This window comes from Molothrus ater, unplaced genomic scaffold (assembly GCF_012460135.2).
Source record: "Molothrus ater isolate BHLD 08-10-18 breed brown headed cowbird unplaced genomic scaffold, BPBGC_Mater_1.1 matUn_MA207, whole genome shotgun sequence".
Taxonomy (NCBI): Eukaryota; Metazoa; Chordata; class Aves; order Passeriformes; family Icteridae; genus Molothrus; species Molothrus ater.
Window position 1 is genome coordinate 75,991 of NW_023416732.1, and position 22,872 is coordinate 98,862.

General features: G+C 63.8%; 2 protein-coding genes across 2 annotated transcripts in view; one reads left to right on the forward strand and one right to left on the reverse strand.

Annotated features, from left to right (window-relative positions):
• Window positions 1-2,562: 2,562 nt before the first annotated feature.
• Window positions 2,563-15,403, reverse strand: PMEL (premelanosome protein). Its single transcript, XM_054518429.1, has 12 exons — window positions 15,242-15,403; window positions 12,504-12,755; window positions 11,595-11,741; window positions 10,100-10,225; window positions 9,134-9,295; window positions 7,863-8,255; window positions 6,418-6,732; window positions 5,995-6,315; window positions 5,803-5,890; window positions 4,716-4,921; window positions 3,619-3,706; window positions 2,563-2,822 (listed from the first exon to the last, which is right to left on the reverse strand). Exons 1-12 carry the CDS (start codon window positions 15,303-15,305, stop codon window positions 2,663-2,665), a joined length of 2,322 nt encoding a protein of 773 aa, XP_054374404.1. The 5' UTR covers window positions 15,306-15,403; the 3' UTR covers window positions 2,563-2,662.
• Window positions 15,404-16,225: 822 nt separating this feature from the next.
• Window positions 16,226-22,872, forward strand: part of CDK2 (cyclin dependent kinase 2) — an 8,030-nt gene continuing 1,383 nt past the window's right edge. The window contains exons 1-6 of the mRNA XM_036405903.2: window positions 16,226-17,864; window positions 17,939-18,016; window positions 18,781-18,901; window positions 19,527-19,697; window positions 20,389-20,490; window positions 22,496-22,699. Of these exons, the coding sequence (XP_036261796.1) occupies window positions 17,749-17,864; window positions 17,939-18,016; window positions 18,781-18,901; window positions 19,527-19,697; window positions 20,389-20,490; window positions 22,496-22,699 (792 nt within the window). The 5' untranslated portion in view covers window positions 16,226-17,748. The remainder of the gene's footprint in view (window positions 17,865-17,938; window positions 18,017-18,780; window positions 18,902-19,526; window positions 19,698-20,388; window positions 20,491-22,495; window positions 22,700-22,872) is intronic.

Genomic DNA, 22,872 nt, shown 5'->3' on the forward strand with positions numbered 1-22,872 from the left:
CACCTTGGGGACACCCCTGGGGTCACCCACGGACACCAGGGGGACCCTGGGACACCCCCCCAAAACCCAACCCTCCCTCAGAGATCCCAAACCCCTCATGGGGATCCCAAACCCTCACGGGGACCCCAAACCCTTCACGGGGACCCCAAACCCCTCACGGGGATCCCCAAGACCCCTCCCCAAATACCCCGGGACACCCCCAGGCCCCTCACGGGGGTCCCAGGACCCCCCCCCAAAGCCCCTTTGGGTCCTTCCCGACCCCGAGACCCTCACGGGGGTCCCAAGACCGCCCCTCACAGACTCCAAACCCCTCATGGGGACCCCAAAAACTTCACGGACCCCTCCCCAAAACCCTCGGTCCCCCTCCCTTCACAACCCCCGGACTCCCCCCCCCCACCAGGCCCCTCACGGGGGTCCCGCCCCCTCCCCAAATCCAACTCCCCTCTGAGAGACCCCAAAACCCCAAACCCCAGAACCCCAAATCCCTCCCGGGAACCCCAAACCCCTCACGGAGACCACGAATCCTCCTCGGGGACCCCAAGCCCCTCACGGACCCCTCCCCAAAACCCTCGGCCCCCCCCTCCCTCCCAGTCCCCGCCCCCCCTCAGGCCCCTCACGGGGGTCTCGCCCCCCCCATCCCCCCCTTTAGGCCCCTCCCGCCCCCGCGAGCCCCGCGCGGGTTTGGGGGGGGTCCCGGGGGTCTCGGGGCAGCCCCGGGAGGGCCCCGGAGCCCCCCCGGGCCGCAGGGCCCCCCTGCGCTCACCGGTCTCGTCCGTCACATAGGGCGTCGCCATCTTTGCGCGCGCGCCGCGGGGCCGCCCCGGAAGTGACGCAAAGGCGGCGGCGGCGGCGCGGCGGAATCGGGGGCGTGGCCCGAAAATGGAGGCGTGGCCAAAGAATGGAGGGTTGGGCAAAACTGAGGCGTGGCCATATATGGGATATGGAAATTAGAGGGCGGGGCTAAGAGCGGAAACGGGCTTCATTTATATGGTAATTAGAGGGGCGTGGTTATAGAGTTGTATGTAAATCAGTGGGCGTATTCATGCATAATGTATAAACTATATGGAAATTAAGGGGCGTGGACGATTATTTAAATAGGAAACGTGTCTAGTAGTAGTTGAGGGGGCGTGACCATTGGTGGATATGCAATTTAGAGGGCGCATCAAAAATTAATGACATTACTATGCAAACTAGAGGGCGTGGTCATTTGTGGATATGGAAATATGGGGTGTGGCCACAGAATGTGTGAGGTCATTAACATATAAGAAATTGGAAGGGTGGTCAAAATAAATATTTAATTATATTAAAATTAGGGGGCGTGGCTATCGATATGTGTAAAACGTGTGGGCGTGGTCATGCAAGGGTGTGGCCATTAAGAAACCAAGAAAATGGAGGATTTGGTCAAAGAGATCTTTAATTAATATGTAAATTAGGGGGTGTGGTCACTCTTTTGGCAGTAGGGGTCTCCGGACAGAAGGACCCTGGAGGAGGGAGCTCAGGGCCCCCCCAGGACACCCCAAAACCCCCCAGGATCCCCCCAAAATTCCCCCTTGGAACCTTCCAAGACCCCCCGAAATCCACTCAGGATGACCCCAGACCCCCTAAAACTCACCCAAAATCCCTCCAGACCCTCCTGGATCCCTTCAGAGCCCCCTAAAACCCCCTCGAGTCCCCCCAGATTATCTCTCGACCTCCTCAAAATCCCCCAAAACCCTCCCAGGACACCCCCAGGCACCCCCAAATCCACCCAAGATGCCCTCAAACCCCCCTGGATTCCCTCAGAGCTCCATAAACCACCTGAAACCCCCCCAAAAATCCACCCAGACCCCCCCAAACCACCCCAAAACACCTCCTGGACACCCCCAGATACCCCAAAACCACCCAAAATCCCCCCAAAATCACCCAAAATCCCCCCAAAACCCCTCCTGGACACCCCCAGATACCCCAAAACCACCCAAAATCCCCCCGAAATCACCCAAAATCCCCCCAAAACCCCTCCAAAGCCCCCCAAAATCACACAGAGCCAGAGCCTCGGGCACTTGGCAGCTTTAATCCCGCTGTCACCAAGGCCACCGCGCGTGTCCCCAACCCCGTCCCCAGCTCCGGGGGGTTTTGTGGGGCCGTTTTTGGGGCGGGGGTCCCTAGACCGAGCGGCCCTGGAGGAGGGGGCTGCTCTCGCCGCTCGGGGCCGCCCCCAGTGCCCCCCAAAAAGCCTCAAAACACCCACAGGACGCCTCAAAACCCTCCCAAAACCCCCCAAAACTGCCCCAAAATCCCCCCAATTGCCCCCCGGATCCCCTCAGACCCCCCCCAAAATCCACCCAGACCCCCCAAAATCCACCCAAGACCCCTCCAAAACCTCCCTGGATCTCCTCAGAGCCCCCTAAAACCACCCCAAAATCCCCCCAGACCCCTTCAGGATTTCCCCCAGATACCCCAAAATCCCCCCAAAATCCCCCCAAACCCCCCGGATTCCCTCAGACCTCCCCAAAACCACCCAACCCCCCCCCAAAATCCACCCAGACCCCCCAGGACCCCCCCAAAATCACACAGAGCCAGAGCCTCGGGCACTTGGCAGCTTTAATCCCGCTGTCACCAAGGCCACCGCGCGTGTCCCCAGCTCCGGGGGGGTTTTGTGGGGCCGGTTTTGGGGCGGGGGTCCCTAGACCGAGCGGCCCTGGAGGAGGGGGCTGCTCTCGCCGCTCGGGGCCGCCCCCAGGGCGCGCTGCAGCAGCCGCCGCACCGCGGGGACATTTGGGGACAGCCACGGCCGGGACCGGCCGGGAGGGGACGCCGGGGACAGCAACGGGGACTTGACTCGTCTGGGGAGGGGGGGGGGACGCGGTGTCACCGCCTCGCCGAGGGGTGTCCCCGATGTCCCCAACCCCACTGGGGGTGTCCCCGATGTCCCCAACCCCATAATAACCCCATAAAAAGTGTCCCCAACCCTACAGTGTTCCCAACCCCATAGGGAGTGTCCCCAATGTCCCCCCAGTGTCCCCGATGTCCCCAATCCCCCCAATACCCCCAATACCCCCAATGTCCCCCCAGTGTCCCCGATGTCCCCAATCCCCCCAATACCCCCAATACCCCCAATGTACCCCCAGTGTCTCCGATGTCCCCAATCCCCCCAATACCCCCAGTGTCCCCCCAGTGTCCCCAATGTCCCCAATCCCCCCAGTGTCCCCAGTGTCCCCAATCCCCCCAATGTCCCCAGTATCCCCAATCCCCCCAATGTCCCTAGTGTCCCCCCCAGTGTCCCTATTCCCCCAGTGTCCCCAGTGTCCCTGATGTCCCCCCAATGTCCCCAATGTCCCCAATCCCCCCAGTGTCCCCATTGTCCCCAGTGTCCCTGATGTCCCCCCAGTGTCCCCAGTGTCCCCAATCCCCCCAATGTCCCCAGTGTCCCCAATCCCCCCAGTGTCCCCATTGTCCCCAGTGTCCCTGATGTCCCCCCAGTGTCCCCAGTGTTCCCAATCCCCCCAATGTCCCCAGTGTCCCCAATCCCCCCAGTGACCCCATTGTCCCCAGTGTCCCTGATGTCCCCCCAGTGTCCCCAGTGTCCCCAGTGTCCCTGATGTCCCCCCAGTGTCCCCATTGTCCCCAGTGTCCCCTCACCTGTAGGTGTACGCGGCCGTGCCCAGGGCGGCCGCCACCAGCACGAGTCCCACGAACAGCGTGGTGTGACCGCCGGCCGGGGCAGCTCCTGGGGACAGGGACAGCCCAGTGCCACCAGGGGACCTTGGGGACATCCCCCTGCCCCTGTCCTTCTGCCCCTGTCACCTCCGGCAGGGCTGGGACAGCTCAGTGCCACCAGGGGTGCTTGGGGACATCCCCGGGACCTTGGGGACATCCCTGGTCCCTGTCCCTGTCACTCCCTGGTGCAAGAACCACCCAGTGCCACCCAGGGGACCCTCAGGGACCCTGTCCCCGTGTCCCTGTCACCTCTGGGACCAGGAACATCCCAGCCCCACCGAGGGGACATCGAGGACATCCCCTGGCCCTGTCCCCATGTCCCTGTCACCTCCGGGACCAGGAACATCCCAGCCCCACCGAGGGGACATTGAGGACATCCCAGGACCCTGTCCCCGTGTCCCTGCCACTCCCCTGAGCCGGAACCACCCAGAGGACATTGGGGACATCCCCCAGCCCTGTCCCCGTGTCCCTGTCACCTATGGGACCAGGAACATCCCAGCCCCACCGAGGGGACATCGAGGACATCCCCCTGTCCCTGTCCCCGTCTCCCTGTCACCTCCCCGGAGCAGGAACCGCCCAGCCCCACCCAAGGGACACCCGTGGACACCCCAGCCCCTGTCCCCGTCTCCCTGTCACCTTCCCCGAGCAGGAACCGCCCAGCCCCACCGAGGGGACATTGAGGACATCCCAGGACCCTGTCCCCATGTTCCTGTCACTCCCCTGAGCCGGAACCACCCAGAGGACATTGGGGACATCCCCCAGCCCTGTCCCCATGTCCCTGTCACTCCCCAGAACAGGAACAGCCCAGCCCCACCCAGGGGACCCTGGGGACATCCCCTGGCCCTGTCCCCGTGTCCCTGTCACCTCCGGGACCAGGAACCGCCCAGCCCCACCCAAGGGACACCCGTGGACATCCCAGCCCCTGTCCCCGTGTCCCTGCCACTTCCTCGGAACAGGAACCGCCCAGCCCCACCCGGGGGACCCTGGGGACATCCCCTGGCCCTGTCCCCGTGTCGCACCTCCCACGGCCACGCGGGTGGTGGCCACGGCCAGCCCGTTGCCGTTGGCCAGGGACACGTTGAGGCAGAAGAGGCCGCTGCGGTTGAAGTCCTGGCGCAGCACGAGCTCGCAGCCGGGCGGCGACGGCGACACCGCCGAGCACGACTCCGCCTCCGCCGTGCGACACTCGGCGTCCGCCACCACCGTGCACACCTCCGAGGGCACCCTGCGGCCGCGCCGCCGTCGGTTTGGGGCATTTGGGGCCGGGTTTGGGGCCGTTTTGGGGCCGTTTTGGGGGATTTGGGGCCGTTTTTGGGACCGGTTTTGGGGCTTTGGGGGAGATTTGGGATCGTTTTTGAGGCTTTGGGGGGGATTTGGGACAGTTTTGGGGGTTGGGGGCAGTTTTGGGGGGATTTGGGGCCGTGTTTGGGGCCGTTTTGGGGCCGTTTTTGGGGCCGTTTTGGGGCCATTTTTCGGCCTTTTTGGGGCCATTTAGGGGGATTTGGGGCCATTTTTGGGACCGGTTTTGGGGCTTTGGGGGGGATTTGGGACAGTTTTGGGGGTTATGGGCAGTTTTGGGGGGATTTGGGGTCGTTTTTGGGGATTTGGGGCCATTTTGGGGCCGTTTAGGGGGATTTGGGGTCATTTTTGGGCCCGGTTTTGGGGGCAGTTTTGGGGAGGATTTGGGATCGGTTTTGAGGATTTAGGGGGGTTTTGTGGCCGTTTTGGGGGGGATTTGGGGTCATTTTTGGGGCTGTTTTGGGGGCGTTGGTTTTGAGGATTTCGGGTGGTTTGGGGGCCGTTTTGGGGGGATTAGGGATTATTTTGGGGATCTGGAGCTGTTTTGAGGGGTTCTAGGGTCGTTTTTGGGGACTTGGGGTCATTTATGGGAACTTTTTCGGGGGTTTGGGGGCAGTTTTTGGGGAGATTTGGGGTCATTTTCGGGCCCGGTTTTGAGGGGGTTTGGGGGCAGTTTTTGGGGGGATTTGGGGTCATTTTCAGGCCCGGCTTTTTGGCGCTTTGGGTGGCATTTTTTGGGGCGATTTGGGGTCATTCTGAGGGTTTGGGGGTGCCGTCCCCTCCCTTGTCCCCGCCGTCCCCGCTCACCCTCCCTCGCACGTCACCGTCAGCTCCACGCTGCTGCCGCTGCCGCCCTCGGGCACCACCTGCACGATGGCCACGCTCTCGATGCCCTCTGGGGAGGGGGCAAGGGGGGCTCAGCGGGGGGGGGAAGCCCCGGTTGGACCCTCGGGGACCCCCCCGGACCCCCCCGGGACCCCCCCGGGACCCCCGACTCACGGACGATCTCCAGCTGGGTGGCGAAGGTGCCGTAGCGGTACAGGACACAGGGCACGTCCCCAAGCGGCGCCTGGCGCTTCACCAGGGCCAGGGGCTGGGCTGTGGTGCCAGATGTGGCTCCAGCTGTGGCGCCAGCTGTGGTGCCAGCTGTGGCGGCGGCCAGGGACACAGCGGTGGCTCCCACGGTGGCTTCTACGGTGGCATCTGCGGTGGCAGCGAGTGTGGCCGCAGCGGTGGCATCGAGGGCCGATCCAGCTGTGGCCGGTCCAGCTGTGGCCGCAGCAGCTGTGACATCACCCGCGCCTCCGTCTGTCGCCGCACCTGCAGGGACACACGGGAAACGCTGGGCGGGGACAAGGGGACAGCAGAGCCCTTGGGGACATCCCCGATGTGTCCCCAGCCCCGGGCCGGGCCAGCACCCACCTGCAGCCGCTGTCGCTTCCACCGAGGGGACGGAGGGGACAGAGGTGGCCCCGGCCGCGCTGGCGACAGAGGGGGACACGGAGGAGGCGACGGGCGCGGTGCCGGCGGCGGCGGAGGGGACCGAGAGCTCGGTGACAGCGACCGCAGAGGGCGCGGTGGCGGCGGGACCGGTGACAGCGAGGACAGCGGGATCGGTGACAGCGGGGACAGAGGGGTCGGTGACAACGGGGACAGCGGGATCGGTGACAACGGGGTCCAAGGGTTCCACTGCCGAGCCCCCCGTGGTCTCCGCCGGCTCCCCGGAGGCTGCGGGGGCTGTGGGGAGAGCGGGGCTGGCGTCACCCCCGGGACCCCCCCAGAGCCCGGGCTGGGGTCACCTCTGGTATGGAACCCCCCGGGACCCCCCGATTCCGGGCTGGGGTCACCCCCAGGACCCCCCAGCTCCATTGTCCAGGGTGCTCCGCGTCCCCTCAGGTGACATTGGGGGGACACAAGGCGGGCTGGGGGGATCTGGGGGCTCTGTGGGCTGGGGGGGGGACATTGGGGACACAAATTATGGGGTGGGCTGGCTCTGGGGTGTGGAGGGACATTGAGGACACTGAGTCTGGTGTGGGGGGACATTGGGGACACTCACTATGGACTGTGGTGGCTCTGGAGGGTGAGGGGACATTGGGGACACTCAGTATGGTGTCGGGGGACACTGGGGACACTCAGTTTGGGGTGAGGGGACATTGGGGACACACATTATGGATTGTGGTGGCTCTGAGGGGCTGGGGGGACACTGGGGACACTCAATTTGGGGTGAGGGGACACTGGGGACACTCACTATGGATTGTGGTGGCTCTGAGGGGTGAGGGGACATTGGGGACACTCAGTTTGGGGTGAGGGGACATTGAGGACACACATTATGCATTGTGGTGGCTCTGAGGGGCTGGGGGGACATTGGGGACACGTTCTGTCATGGGGTGGCTCTGAGGGGCTGGGGGGACATTGGGAACACTCACTATGGACTGTGGTGGCTCTGGGGGATGAGTTTGGGGACACTCAGTTTGGGGTGAGGGGACATTGGGGACACTCAGTATTGGGTGAGGGGGACATTGGGGACACTCACTATGGACTGTGGTGGCTCTGAGGGGTGAGGGGACATTGGGGACACTCAATTTGGGGTGAGGGGACACTGGGGACACTCACTATGGATTGTGGTGGCTCTGAGGGGCTGGGGGGACACTGGGGACACTCAGTTTGGGGTGAGGGGACATTGGGGACACACATTATGGATTGTGGTGGCTCTGAGGGGCTGGGGGGACACTGGGGACACTCACTACGGACTGTGGTGGCTCTGTAGGGCTGGGGTGTCACCAGGGCGCCACAAGCCAGGGCTGTGCCAGCACCAACCCGTCCCGCACCCCACGGTGACACCGACCCCCCTCTCCCGCTCCCCTTACCCGTGCTGGCCGCCGGCACCGTGCTCTGTGCCCCGGGGGTGGCGGCGGTGGTGGCCGCGGGATCGGTGCCCGTGCCGGTGGTGGCGGCGGCGGGGGCCGTGCTGGGCCCGCAGGGGCTGAGCGGGATGGCGGCCTGGAGCACCAGGCGGGCCGAGAAGGTGCCGGTGTCGCGATAGGTGTGGGTGACGGTGGCGCTGCGCGAGATGAGGGTCCCGCTCTGGTCCCCGAAGTCCCACGAGTAGGAGATGTCGGCGTGGCGCAGGTACCGGCTCGGGTCGTGCAGCCGCACCGCGAACGCCACCGCGCGGTTCCGCACGAAGCGACCGCCCCCGGTCACCGCCACCGCCGCCGGGTCCTGCAGCTGCGACACCTCCACCGACAGCGGGACCTGGTCTGCGGGGACAGTGCGGGGACGCCGTGAGGGTGGGGACAGCGCGGGGACAGCGTGGGGACAGCACAGGGACACGGTGAGGGTGGGGACAGCGTGGGGACAGCGCGGGGACAGTGTGGGGACACAGTGAGGGTGTGAGAGGGGACAGCGTGGGGACAGCACGGGGACAGCACGGGGACACGGTGAGGGTGGGGACAGCGTGGGGACAGCGCGGGGACACGGTGAGGGTGGGGACAGTGTGGGGACAGCACAGGGACACGGTGAGGGTGGGGACAGCGTGGGGACAGCACGGGGACGCCGTGAGGGTGGGGACAGCGTGGGGACACGGTGAGGGTGGGGGACAGCGTGGGGACAGTGTGGGGACGGGCAGTGGAGTGACTGGGAGATGGGAGTGGTGGCGTGTGGTGTCACCTGTGCACGGTGTCACCTGCAGCCAGTGTCACCTACAGTCAGTGTCACCTGTGCCCAGTGTCACCTATAGCCAGTGTCACCTGTACTCTCTGTCACTTGCACCCAGTGTCACCCACAGGCAGTGTTACCTGCACCCCGTGTCACCCACACCCAGTGTCACCTACAGCCCCAAAACCCAGTGTCACCTGCAGCGCCAGCACACAATGTCACCTAAGCCTGGTGTCACCTGCACTCGGTGTCACCTACAGCCCCCAAAATCCACTGTCACTTGCAGCACGGGCACCCAGTGTCACTTGCACCCAGTGTCACCCGCACCCAATGTCACCCGCACCCAGTGTCACCCGCACCCAGTGTCACCCGCACCCAATGTCACCTGCACCCCCACCCCAAACCCCCAGCCCCATTTCCCACCCCGTGCCCCCCGTGTCACCCCCCCCGTGCCCCCCGGTGTCCCCCCGGTGTCACCCACCGGTGACACTGAACTGGCTGCTGCAGTGGCCGATGGGGACGAATTTCTGCTGGCCCCGGGCGTGGTACACGGTGACCTCCATGGTGTAGGAGCCCAGCGCCACCCCCTGAGTGTCCACCGTGAGCTGTGACACCGGCCCGTCCAGCACCTGCCAGTACCGCCCTGGGGACAACAGTGCCACCATGGGGACAGTGCCACCATAGCGGGGACAGTGCCACCACCATGGGGACAGTGCCACCATGGGGACAGTGCCACCACAGCAGGGACAGTGCCACCACCATGGGGACAGTGCCACCACCATGGGGACAGTGCCACCATGGGGACAGTGCCACCATGGGGACAGTGCCACCGTGAGCTGTGACACCGGCCCGTCCAGCACCTGCCAGTACCGCCCTGGGGACAGTGGGGACAGTGGGGACAATGGGGACAGTGCCACCATAGCGGGGACAGTGCCACCATAGCAGGGACAGTGCCACCATAGCGGGGACAGTGCCACCATAGCGGGGACAGTGCCACCACCATGGGGACAGTGCCAACATAGCGGGGACAGTGCCACCATAGCGTGGCCAGTGCCACCACAGCAGGATTGGTGGCACCGCAGTGGGCTCAGTGCCACCAAAATGGGGACAGTGGCACCACAGCAGGGTCAGTGGCACCAAGGCAGGCTCAGTGCCACCACTATGGGGACAGTGCCATCACAGCATGGTGAGTGCCACCACGGTGGGCTCAGTGTCCCCACAGCAGGGCCATTTGCACCTCAGTGGGGTCAGTGCCACCACAGCGGGGTCAGTGCCACTATGGCAGGGTCAGTGCCACCTCAGGGACAGCGGTGCCACCCTGGGGACAGCAGTGCCACCCTGGGGACAGCGGTGCCACCCTGGGGACAGCGGTGCCACCTCAGCAGGGTTGGTGCCACCCTGGGGACAGCGGTGCCACCCTGGGGACAGCGGTGCCACCCTCACTCACCCCACGTCCACCAGACGTAGACGAATTTTCCCCGCTGGCCCTGGGGCAGGGGGGTCCCGTCTGGGAAGGTCCCGGTGGCGTCCGGCTGCTCCGGGAACACCGGGTCCCCCTGGGTCACCTGCGTGCCTGTGGGGACAGCGGGGACACCACGGGGACATCAGCGGTCAGGGGACATAGGGGACACTGTGACGACATCAGGGGTCAGGGGACATCGGGGGACACCGCGGGGACACCACAGGGACAGCGGGGCTCAGGGGACACTGGGGTCAGGGGACATTGGGGACATCGTGGGGACACCAGGGGGACAGCGGGTCCCCCTGTGCCACCTGCGTGCCTGTGGGGACACTGAGGACACCACAGGGACATCAGAGGGACACCGGGGACACCAGGGATGAGGGGACATTGGGGACACCGCGGGGACACCACAGGGTGAGGGGACACTGGGGACACCAGGGACACCATGGGGACACCAGGGATGAGGGGACACTGGGGACACCAGGGACACCATGGGGTGAGGGGACACCATGGGGACACCAGGGTTCAGGGGACACTGCAGGGACACTGAGGGGACGCTGACTGGACACTGGGGTTTTGGGGTAGTTTAAGGGTGGTTTTAGGGTGGTTTTGAGGAGTTCGGGGTGGTCTGGGATTGGTTTGGGGTAGTTTTGAAGGTTTAAGGGGTTTCAGGGTGTTTTGGGGCTGGTTTTGGGATGGTTTCAGGGTGGTTTGGGATGGTTTTGGGGTTGGTTTGGGGTAGTTTTGGGTTGTTACAGGGTGGTTTTTGGGTAGTTTCAGGGTGGTTTGGGGTTAGTTTTGGTGCGGTTTTGGGGTGGTTTCAGGGTAGTTTTGAAGATTTAAGGGGTTTTGGGGTTGTTTTGGGGTAGTTTCAGGGTGGTTTCGGGGTGGTTTTTGGGTGGTTTGGGGTAGTTTCAGGGAGGTTTTGGGTGGTTTGCGGGAGTTTGGGGTGGTTTTGGAGTAGTCTTGGAGGTTTAAGGGGATTCAGGGTGGTTTTGGGTCGTTTCAGGGTGGTTTCAGGGTGGTTTGGGGTTGGTTTGAGGTGGTTTCAGGGTGGTTTGGGGTTTGAGGTGGTTTCAGGATGATTTTGGAGATTGAAGTGGTTTGGGGTTGTTTCAGGGTGGTTTCAGGATGGTTTTGGGTTGGTTTTGGGTTGTTTCAGGGTGGTTTTGGGTTAGTTTTGGGTTGTCTCGGGATGGTTTTGGGTTGTTTCAGGGTGGTTTTGGGTTGGTTTTGGGTTTTTTCAGGATTGTTTCAGGTTAGTTCTGGGTTGTTCCAGGGTGGTTTTGGGTTAGTTCTGGGTAGTTCCAGGGTGGTTTTGGGTTGGTTTTGGGTTGTTTCAGGTTAGTTCTGGGTAGTTCCAGGGTGGTTTTGGGTTGGTTTTGGGTTGTTCCAGGGTGGTTTTGGGTTGGTTTTGGGTTGTTTCAGGTTAGTTCTGGGTAGTTCTAGGGTGGTTCCGGGTGTCTCGGGGCTCTCAGACCGTTGACGGTGCAGTTCTGCCCCCAGACCACGCGGCCGTCGGGCAGCGCCCGCTGGGTGTCCGGCAGGCGCAGGGCGATGGAGAACGTGGCCTGGGCACCCGCCAGCGTCGGCGCGTCGTTGCTGATGTCGAAGGTGACATCGCCACCTGTGCGGGGACAACAGCAGGGAGGGGTCGGTGACACGGCCAGACCCCCCTGGTGACAGGGCCAGACCCCCCTGGTGACACGGCCAGACCCCCCTGGTGACAGGGCCAGACCCCCCTGGTGACACGGCCAGACCCCCCCGGTGACACGGCCAGACCCCCCTGGTGACAGGGCCAGACCCCCCTGGTGACACGGCCAGACCCCCCTGGTGACAGGGCCAGACCCCCCTGGTGACACGGCCAGACCCCCCCGGTGACACGGCCAGACCCCCCTGGTGACACGGCCAGACCCCCCCGGTGACAGGGCCAGACCCCCCCGGTGACACGGCCAGACCCCCCTGGTGACAGGGCCAGACCCCCCCGGTGACACGGCCAGACCCCCCCGGTGACAGGGCCAGACCCCCCCGGTGACACGGCCAGACCGGGGGGGTGACACGGCCTGGCCAGGGGGGTGACACAGTCACGGTGGGTGACACGGCCAGCATGTGTTGGGGACACCATCGGGGTGGGGCTCAGTGACACGGCCTGGGTGGGTGACACGGCCTGGGTGGGTGACAGAGGCAGCCCAGGGCGGTGACACAGCCATCCCTGGCGGTGACCCGGTCCCTCGGGGGTGACACGGCCCGGGCGGTGACGGAGCCATCCCGGGCAGTGACAGAGCCATCCCGGGCGGTGACAGAGCCATCCCGGGCGGTGACACAGCCATTCCAGGCAGGTGACAGAGCCATCCCGGGCGGTGACCCGGCCCCTCGGGGTGGCGCTCACCTCTCCAGCAGTCGCGGCTGCCGCGCTGCTGCCAGGGCGGGTACAGCGCCGAGTCCCAGGTGCCGAACGGCCCCGGCCGCCCGCTCCAGGCCGGGCTCGGCCCGCGGCTCCGGCCCCGCCCGGGGGCTCCTGCGGGGACAGCGACAGCGACAGCGGCATCAGGGACAGCGGCACCACGGGGCCCCCGTGTCCCCCGTTTTCGGGGGGATGTGGAGTCCCACATGTCCCCCATTTTTGGGGAACGTCGTGTCTCTATTCTCAGGGGGATGAAGGGTCCCATCTGTCCCCCGTGTCCCCCATTTCGGGGGTTTGTCACGTCCCCCATGTCCCTCATTTACAGGGCTTTGTCATGTCCCCTGTGTCCCCATTCTCAGGGAGATCAGAGGTCCTCACATGTCCCCCCGTGTCCCCTATTTTTGGGGGGCTGTCGGGTCCCACACGTCCCCAATGTCCCCCACTCCCAGGACACCCCCATGTCCCCAGTGTCCCCAATGTCCCCAACTCTCAGGGGTCAGTGAGGTCCCCAATGTCCCCACTCCCAGGACATTGCCACATCCCCCATGTCCCCAGTGTCCCCCATTTCCCCACTCCCAGGCCCCCCATCTCCCCAACTCTCGGTGGTCAGTAAGGTCCCAATGTCCCCAATGTCCCCCCACTCCCAGGACACTCCCATGTCCCCCGTGTCCCCAACTTTGGGGGCTCAGTGAGGTCCCCAGCGTCCCCAAGTGTCCCCCACATCTCCCCTCTGCCACCCCCACCCCTGGGGTGTCCTCCTGACCCTGGGGGGACCCGGGGGGGACCCTGGGGGGGACCCGGGGCCCTCGTGACGGAGCTCGGGCCAAGCCACGCGCGGGCAAAGCCGTCACATGGGCCCAAAGCTGCTGCATGTGACGCTCAGCTGAGCCGGAGGGACGGGACGGGAGGGACGGGACGGGACCCCCTTGGGGTCGGGGGGTTCCGGAGTCCCCCAAGTGTGAGGGGCTGCAGATTCACCCCAGTGTCGGGGGGCTGCAGATTCACCCCAGTGTCGGGGGGCTGCAGATTCATCCCAGTGTGAGGGGCTGCAAATTCTCCCCAGTGTCGGGGGGCTGCAAATTCACCCCAATGTCGGGGGGCTGCAAATTCCCCCAAATGTGAGAGGCTGCAAATTCTCCGCAGTTTTGGGGGGCTGTAAATTCCTCCCAGTTTCGGGGGCTGTAAATTCCTCCCAGTTTTGGGGGGCTGCAAATTCCCCACAGTTTCGAGGGGCTGCAAATTCCTCCCAATGTCGGGGGGCTGCAAATTCCCCCAAGTGTGAGGGGCTGCAAATTCATCCCAGTTTCGGGAGCTGCAAATTCACCCCAATGTTGGGGGGCTGCAAATTCACCCCAGTTACGGGGGGCTGCAGATTCCCCCCAGTTTTGGGGGGCTGCAAATTCACCCCAGTGTCGGGGGCTGCAAATTCCCCCCAGTTTTGGGGGGCTGCAAATTCCTCCCAGTTATGAGGGCAGCAAATTCATCCCAATGTCGGGGGACTGTAAATTCCTCCCAGTTTCGGGGAGCCACAAATTCCCCCCAGTTTTGGGGGGCTGCAAATTCCTCCCAGTTTTGGGGGGCTGTAAATTCTCCCCAGTTTTGGGGGGCCGCAAATTCATCCCAATGTCGAGGGGGCTGCAAATTCCCCCAAGTGTGAGGGGCTGCAAATTCCCCACAGTTTCGGGAGCTGCAAATTCACCCCAATGTTGGGGGGCTGTAAATTCACCCCAGTTACGGGAGCTGCAAATTCCCCACAGTTTCGAGGGGCTGCAAATTCTCCCCAGTTTTGGGGGGCCGCAAATTCATCCCAATGTCGGGGGGGCTGCAAATTCCCCCCAGTTTTGGGGGGCTGCAAATTCCTCCCAGTTTCGAGGGGCTGCAAATTCACCCCAATGTCGGGGGGCTGCAGATTCCCCCCAGTTTTGGGGGGCTGCAAATTCCCCCAAGTGTGAGGGGCTGCAAATTCTCCCCGGTTTCGGGGGGCTGCAGAGTCCCCCCCTGTTCCCCACTCTCAGGGCACTCACCCCTCTGCCCAGACCCCCAAGTCCCCCCATTTTCAGGGCTCTGCCAGGCCCCCTTCACACAGGGCTGCAGTTCCATAAAGGATTTCCCTTTAAGGGGGGCTCTGCACCCCAAAACCCCACAGGATGAAGCTCCTGACGCTGCCCACACCCCAAAAAAACCCAAAAAAAACCCAAAAACCCCATTTATGCCTCTATCCCAAACCCAAAACCACCCCAATTGGAATTATCAGGGTACAACCCAGCTCTACGAAGGATTTCCCTTTCGGGGGGCTCTACACCCCAAAACCCCACAGGATGAAGCTCCTGATGCTGCCCACACCCCAAAAAAAACCCCAAAAACCCCATTTATGCCTCCAACCCTAACCAGAAACCACCCAAACCTCCCCAATTGGAATTATCGGGGTACAACCCAAATCTACGAAGGATTTCCCTTTCAGGGGGGCTCTGCACCCCAAAACCACCACAAGATGAAGTTCCTGACGCCCCCGACACCCCAAAAAAACCCCCAAAAAACCCCATTTATGCCTCTATCCCAAACCCAAAACCACACCTGGGGACCCCCCAAAACCACCCCAATTGGAATTATCGGGGTACAACCCAACTCTACGAAGGATTTCCCTTTCAGGGGGGCTCTGCACCCCAAAACCCCACGGGATGAAGCTCGGGGAGCCCCCCCGCCCCCCCAAACCCCCGACTCACTCCGCTGAGCCTCAGCCAGGAGCAGGAGCGCCCCCAAAACCGCGATGGCCCCGAGCCCCCTCATGGTCCCCGCTCGTCTCTCGCTCCTCGCTCGGCTCGGCCGGGGCAGAGGCGCCGGGGACGGCGACAGCGACACAAAAAGGGGGCGCTCATTTGCATAACCCCGCCTCCTCCTTCCCCCCCCCCCAAAAAAAAAAAAAGGGGGGCGCTCATTTGCATAACCCCGACCCACGTGGGGCCACCCGCGGTCACACGGCGCGGGGGAGGGGGGGGCGCGGGGACCCCCCCCCAAAAGAGTTTTGGGGTTTTCGGGGGACATTGGGACCCTTTTGGGGGTTTCGGGGGACATTGGGACCGTTTTGGGGGGAATTGGGACCGGTTTGGGATTTTGGGGGGACATTGGGAGCGTTTTGGGGGTTTGGGGGGACATTGGATCCATTTTGGGGGTTTGGGGGGGACATTGGGAGCGTTTGGGGGTTTGGGGGAGACATTGGGAGCGTTTGGGGGGTTTGGGGGGACATTGGATCCATTTTGGGGGTTTCGGGGGACATTGGGACCGGTTTGGGGTTTTGGGGGCACATTGGGACCGTTTTGGGGGGAATTGGGAGCGTTTTGGGGTTTTGGGGGGACATAAGGACCCCCCCCCCTCCCAGCTCGCCGAGGGGGTTTTGGGGTTTTGGGGTTTTGGGGTTTGGCCCCACCATCCTGGAGACCCCAGGGACGGAGGTTTGGGAATTTTTTGGTTTTGGTTTTTTGGGGTTATTTGGGATTTTGGGGGGTCGGGGGGGTGACAGAGCCATGGGAGGGGGAAAAGCGGGGGAGGAAAAAGGGGGGGGGTCCCCCCAATTCTGCACACGCAGGGGGGGCACTCAAGGGGGTCCCCGAGTTTAGGGAGAGTGGGGGAGCCCCAGTGGGGGGAATCGGGGGCGGTGGGGACCCCGATCTCGGGGGGTGACATGGGGGGACCCCGATGGCACAGGGGGGTGACACAAAGGGACCCCGATGGCACAGGGGGGTGACACACGGGGGGGACCCCGATCGCGGGCAAAAGGGGGGGGGTCCCCAGTTCTGCACACGCAGGGGGACCCCGATCCCGGTGAGTGACACGAGGGGGGGACCCCGAACTTGGGGGGACCCCGATCCCGGGGGGTGACACACGAGGGGCACCCCAATGGCACTGGGGGGTGACACAGGGGGACCCCAATGGCACAGGGGGACCCCGATTCCGGGGGGTGACACGGGGGGACCCCGATCTTTCCTCTCCGGCCATTTCCGTGCCCCCGGGGCTGTCTCGGTGCGTGCGGCCGCTCGTGCGGGCCCCGTGACCCCGGAGAGCCCCGTGACCCCCGGGACTGCTCCCCGTGACCCCCGGGACTGCTCCCCGTGACCCCCGTGTGTCCCCCCGTGACCCCCGTGTGTCCCCCGGGGCCGCTCCCCGTGACCCCCGTGTGTCCGGTTGCGGTCCCGGTGTCCGGTCCCGGCACTGCCCGAGCATCCCGGGCGGAGCCTGCGGCGTCCCGGGCCCGACCCCGACCCCATCCCGGTCCCCGTTCCTATCCCCGGGCTCAGTCCCGATCCCAATCCCGATCCTGGTTCCGGTCCCCATCCCCATTCCAATCCCCGGTCCCGGTCTCAATCCCGATCCCAATCCCGGTCCTTGGTCCCGATCCCAATCCCCGGTTCCGGTCCCTGTCCCTGTCCCTGTTCCAATCCCGTGTCCCTGTCCCCATTGTCCCGATCCCACTCCCTGGTCCCGGTCCCTGTCCCCGGTGTCCCAATTCCAATCCTCTGTCCCGGTCCCTGTCCCCTGTCCCGGTCCCCGGTGTCCCGATGCCACCCCCGTTGCCGGTTCCCGGTAGTGTCACTATCTCTTTAAGGGATCTCCCGCGTCTCCGGTGACGTCACTCCGCGCTCAGCCAATGGCCGGCGGCGCGGGGGGCGTGGCCGGCGGCAAGGCGGGAAGCGGCGCGGGCGGGGCCGCCGCGGCTTTGGCGGGAGCGGGGGGGAGGCGGCGGCGCTCGGGACCCCCAGGGACCCCCCCCAGGGACCCCCGGGGACACCCAGGGACCCCCAGAACCCGCCCAGGGACCCCCCCGGGCCCGGGGACACCCCCGGAGCCCCTCCCCCATCCCGGATATCCCCGCCGGGACCCCCGGAACCCCCCCGGGGACACCCCCGGAACCCCTCCGGGACACCCCCGGCCCCGGGACACCCCCAGAGCCCCCCGGGGACGCCCCCGTGTCACCCCCGTGCCACCACCGGGACCCCCCGAAGCCCCTCCCCCCACCTTGGGACCACCCCCCTAATTCCAGGGCCACCCCTGGGGACACCCCCGGGCCACCGAAACCACCCCAGAACCCCCCAGAACCCCCCCAGAACCTCCCCTTATCCCCATTCCTGGTGTCCCCCCGGTGTCCCCGCGGTGTCCCCACCATCCCGGGGGTCCCCCCGGTGTCACCCCCCCCCCCCCCCAATTCCGGGGGTCCCCCCCGGTGTCCCCCCCGCCCATGGAGAACTTCCAGAAGGTGGAGAAGATCGGCGAGGGCACCTACGGCGTGGTCTACAAGGCCCGCAACAAGGTGACAGGAGAGGTGGTGGCCCTCAAGAAGATCCGCCTGGACACGTGAGTGGGGGTCCCCGGGGGTCCCGGGGGGGTCCCCAAGGCTCACTGACCCCCCCGTGCCTTTGTCACCGCAGGGAGACCGAGGGTGTCCCCAGCACGGCCATCAGGGAGATCTCGCTGCTCAAGGAGCTCAACCACCCCAACATCGTCAAGTGGGTCTGGGGGCTTCGAGGGGCGGTTTGGGGGGAGATGTCACCGAGGAGGGGTCCCCAGGAATGTCCTGAGGGTGTTTTGGGGGTCCTGGGGGGCTTTGGGGGGAGATGTCACCGAGGACGGGTCCCCAGGAATGTCCTGGGGGCTTTGGGGTTTCAGGGGGGGAGATGTCACTGAGGAGGGGTCCCCAGTAATGTCCTGAGGGTGTTTTGGGGGGCTCTGGGGGGGAGATGTCCCCAAGGAAGGGTCCCCAGGAGGGTTTTGGGGGGTGGTGGGGAGCCCCCATGACCAGGGGTGTCCCCAGGGTGTGCTGTGGCTGTGCCAGGCCCTGTGGCCTTCCCATGTCCCTGTGTCCCTGTCTGTGTGTCCCACGGCTGTCCGTGTGTCCCAGGCTGTGTCCCCAAGCTGTCCCCGTGTCCCCAAGCTGTCCCCATGTCCCCCAGGCTCCTGGATGTCATCCACACGGAGAACAAGCTGTACCTGGTGTTCGAGTTCCTGTCCCTGTGTCCCTGTCCCTCTGTCCTGTGGCTGTCTGTGTGTCCCAGGCCATGTCCCCAAGGTGTCCCAGGCCGTGTCCCCAAGCTGTCCCCATGTCCCCCAGGCTCCTGGATGTCATTCACACGGAGAACAAGCTGTACCTGGTGTTCAAATTCCTGTCCCCATCTCCCTGTCCCTCTGTCCCAGGGCTGTCTGTGTGTCCCAGGCTGTGTCCCCATGTCCCCAAGCTGTCCCTGTGTCCCCAAGCTGTCCCCATGTCCCCCAGGCTCCTGGATGTCATCCACACGGAGAACAAGCTGTACCTGGTGTTCGAGTTCCTGCACCAGGACCTGAAGAAGTTCATGGACTCCTCGTCCCTCAGCGGGATCGCGCTGCCGCTCATCAAGGTGGGGCTCCCCCCTTGAGGGGACCCTAAAACCTGGGAGAGGGACCCTAAAATACCTGGGGGACCCTAAAACCTGGGAGAGGGACCCTAAAGCACCTGGGGGACCCTAAAACCTGAGAGAGGGACCCTAAAACACCTGGGGGACACTGGGGGGACCCTAAAACCTGGGACTGGGACCCTAAAACACCTGGGAGGACCCTAAAACCTGGAGAGGGACATTGATTGGGGACCCTAAAACACCTGGAGGTCCCTAAGACACCTGGAGGGACCCTAAAACACCTGAGGGGACATTGGGGGACTCCAAAAGCCCAAACCCATCCTGGGGGTCCCCTGGGTCACTCAGCGCTCGCTCAGGGGTTTCTTATGGGACTGACCCCAATGTCCCCAATGTCCCCAGAGTCGCCTGGCCTTCTGCCATATAACCCCAAAACCCCAAACCCATCCTGGGGGTCCCTTGGGCCACTCAGGGCTGTGACCCTGCTGTCCCCAACGCTGTCCCCAATGTCCCCAGAGTTACCTGTCCCATCTGCTGCAGGGCCTGGTGTTCTAACACCCATCCTGGGGGTCCCTTGGGCCACTCAGGGGTGTCACCTCGATGTCCCCAACGCTGTCCCCAATGTCCCCAGAGTTACCTGTTCCAGCTGCTGCAGGGCCTGGCCTTCTGCCACGCCCACCGTGTCCTGCACCGGGACCTGAAGCCTCAGAACCTCCTCATCAACGCCGAGGGCTCCATCAAACTGGCTGACTTTGGGCTGGCCCGGGCCTTTGGGGTGCCTGTCAGGACCTACACACACGAGGTGGGGATTTGGGGTCCCTATGTGGGATTTGGGGGGCATTTTGGGGGTTTAGGGGGGGATTTGAGGGATTTGGGGGGGATTTGGGGGGCTCAGAAGCCCCTTCAGGATCCCTGTGTGAACCTACACACACGAGTTGTGGGGTTTGGGGGAGATTGAGGGTCCCCATGTGGGGTTTGGGGGGGATTGGGGGGCTCAGAAGCCCTTTAGGGTTGTCCTGTCCCTGATGTCCCCAATGTCCCCAGGTGGTGACGCTGTGGTACCTTAGGGATGTTGATGGTGATGTTGATGGTGATGTTGGTGATGTCCCCAATGTCCCCAGTGTCCCCAGGTGGTGACGCTGTGGTACCTTAGGGATGTTGATGGTGATGTTGATGGTGATGTTGGTGATGTCCCTGATGATGTCCCCAATGTCCCCATTGTCCCCAGGTGGTGGCACTCTGGTACCTCTGGGTGTCCTGTCCCTAATGATGTCCCCAATGTCCCCAGTGTCCCCAGGTGGTGATGCTGTGGTGCTTTAGGGATGTTGATGGTAATGTTGATGGTGATGTCCCTGATGATGTCCCCATTGTCCCCATTGTCCCCAGGTGGTGGCACTCTGGTACCTTAGGGATGGTGATGTTGATGGTGATGTTGGCGATGTCCCTGATGATGTCCCTGTTGATGTCCCTGATGATGTCCCCATTGTCCCCAGGTGGTGACCCTGTGGTACCGCGCCCCCGAGATCCTGCTGGGCTGCAAATATTACAGCACAGCCGTGGACATCTGGAGCCTGGGCTGCATCTTTGCCGAGATGGTGAGGGACATTTGGGGACATTTGGGGACATTTGGGGACACTGGGGACACTGCACTGGGTGTGACAGAGCCTGGGCTGCATCTTCGCCGAGATGGTGGGTGGCATTTGGGGACACCGAGGGGACATGAGGGACACTCAGGGGTGTCCTGGGTGTCCCCAGACCCCCCTCAGGTGACACTGGGGGTGACACTGATGTCCCCAACCCCCCCTAAGGTGACACTGGGGACCCCCAGGATGCCCAAACCCCCTCTAAGGTGACACTGGGGGTGTCCAGGCTGTCCCCACCCCCCGGGGGTGACCCCGCGGTGACGTCACCGTGGGAACAAAGGGACATTGTGGGGGCTGGGGGGGGAGGGGACACCATGTGACCCCCCCACGTCACCCGGGGTGGCCACAACGCCCGGGGGGGGTCACGAGGGGCTCACGGGGCGGGGGAGGGGACAAAGCCCGGGGTGGGGGAGGGGACAGGACGGGCCTGGGGACCCCAGGGTGGCACCGGAGCCCCCCAGGGTGGCACCAGGGTCCCCTGGGGGTGTCCGGGATGTCCCCAACACCCCGGGGGTGGCTTTGGGGGGGGCTCAGGTGTCCCTTGGGGTGTCCCTCTGTGTCCCCTCTGAGATCAAGCCCTGCATCCCCTGTGGGTGTCCCCTGGGATGTCCCTGTGCTGTCCCCACTGTCCCTGATGTCCCTGGCACTCTGTAGATCACCCGGTGACTCCGAGATCGATCAGCTGTTCCCATCGTCCCCAATGTCCCTGTGATGGCCCCAATGTCCCTGTGACCCCGTGATGTCCCCAGTGTCCCCAATGTCCCTGTCACACCACAGATCACTCGCCGTGCCCTATTCCCTGGCGATTCCGAGATCGATCAGCTGTTCCCATTGTCCCCATTGTCCCCAATGTCCCCAATGTCCCTGTGATGTTCCCATTGTCCCCAATGTCCCCGTAGATCACTCGCCGTGCGCTGTTCCCCAGTGACTCCGAGATCGATCAGCTGTCCCCATTGTCCCCATTGTCCCCATTGTCCCCATTGTCCCCATTGTCCCCATTGTCCCCATTGTCCCCATAGATCACCCGCCGTGCGCTGTTCCCTGGCGATTCCGAGATCGATCAGCTGTCCCCATTGTCCCCAATGTCCCCAATGTCCCTGTCACCCTATGATGTCCCCAATGTCCCCATTGTCCCCATTGTCCCCAATGTCCCCATTGTCCCCAATGTCCCCGTAGATCACCCGCCGTGCGCTGTTCCCCGGCGATTCCGAGATCGATCAGCTGTCCCCATTGTCCCCAATGTCCCTGTCACCCTATGATGTCCCCATTGTCCCCATTGTCCCCAATGTCCCCAATGTCCCCAATGTCCCCATAGATCACTCGCCGTGCCCTGTTCCCTGGCGATTCCGAGATCGATCAGCTGTCCCCAATGTCCCCAATGTCCCTGTCCCTGTGATGTCCCCAATGTCCCCAATGTTCCCATAGATCACCCGCCATGCGCTGTTCCCCGGCGATTCCGAGATCGATCAGCTGTTCCCATTGTCCCCACTGTCCCCAATGTCCCCATTGTCCCCAATGTCCCCAATGTCCCCGTAGATCACCCGCCGTGCCCTGTTCCCCGGCGATTCCGAGATCGATCAGCTGTTCCCATTGTCCCCATTGTCCCCATTGTCCCCATTGTCCCCAATGTCCCCATTGTTCCCATTGTCCCCAATGTCCCCAATGTCCCCGTAGATCACCCGCCGTGCCCTGTTCCCTGGCGATTCTGAGATCGATCAGCTGTCCCCATTGTCCCCATTGCCCTGTCCCTGTGATGTCCCCATTGTCCCCAATGTCCCCGTAGATCACTCGCCGTGCCCTGTTCCCCGGTGACTCCGAGATCGATCAGCTGTCCCCATTGTCCCCAATGTCCCCAATGTCCCCAATGTCCCCAATGTCCCCATTGTCCCCAATGTCCCCAATGTCCCCATTGTCCCCATTGTCCCCAATGTCCCCAACATCCCCAATGTCCCCGTAGATCACCCGCCGTGCGCTGTTTCCCGGCGATTCCGAGATCGATCAGCTGTTCCGCATTTTCCGCACCCTGGGCACCCCGGACGAGGCCGCCTGGCCGGGGGTGTCGGCCCTGCCCGACTACAAGGCCACCTTCCCCCGCTGGGCCCGCCAGGACCTGGCCAAGGTTCTGCCACCACTGGACGACGAGGGACGCAAGCTCCTGGCGGTGAGGGGACACCGGGGACACTTCCTCCTGAATTGTCACACCTTTTCCCCAAGTTTTCCTGGATTTTCCCCAATTTTTCCTTGATTTTCCCCACTTTTTCCTTGATTTTCCCCGATTTTTCCCTGATTTTTCCAATTTTTCTGTGATTTTTCCACTTTTTCTTTGATTTTCCC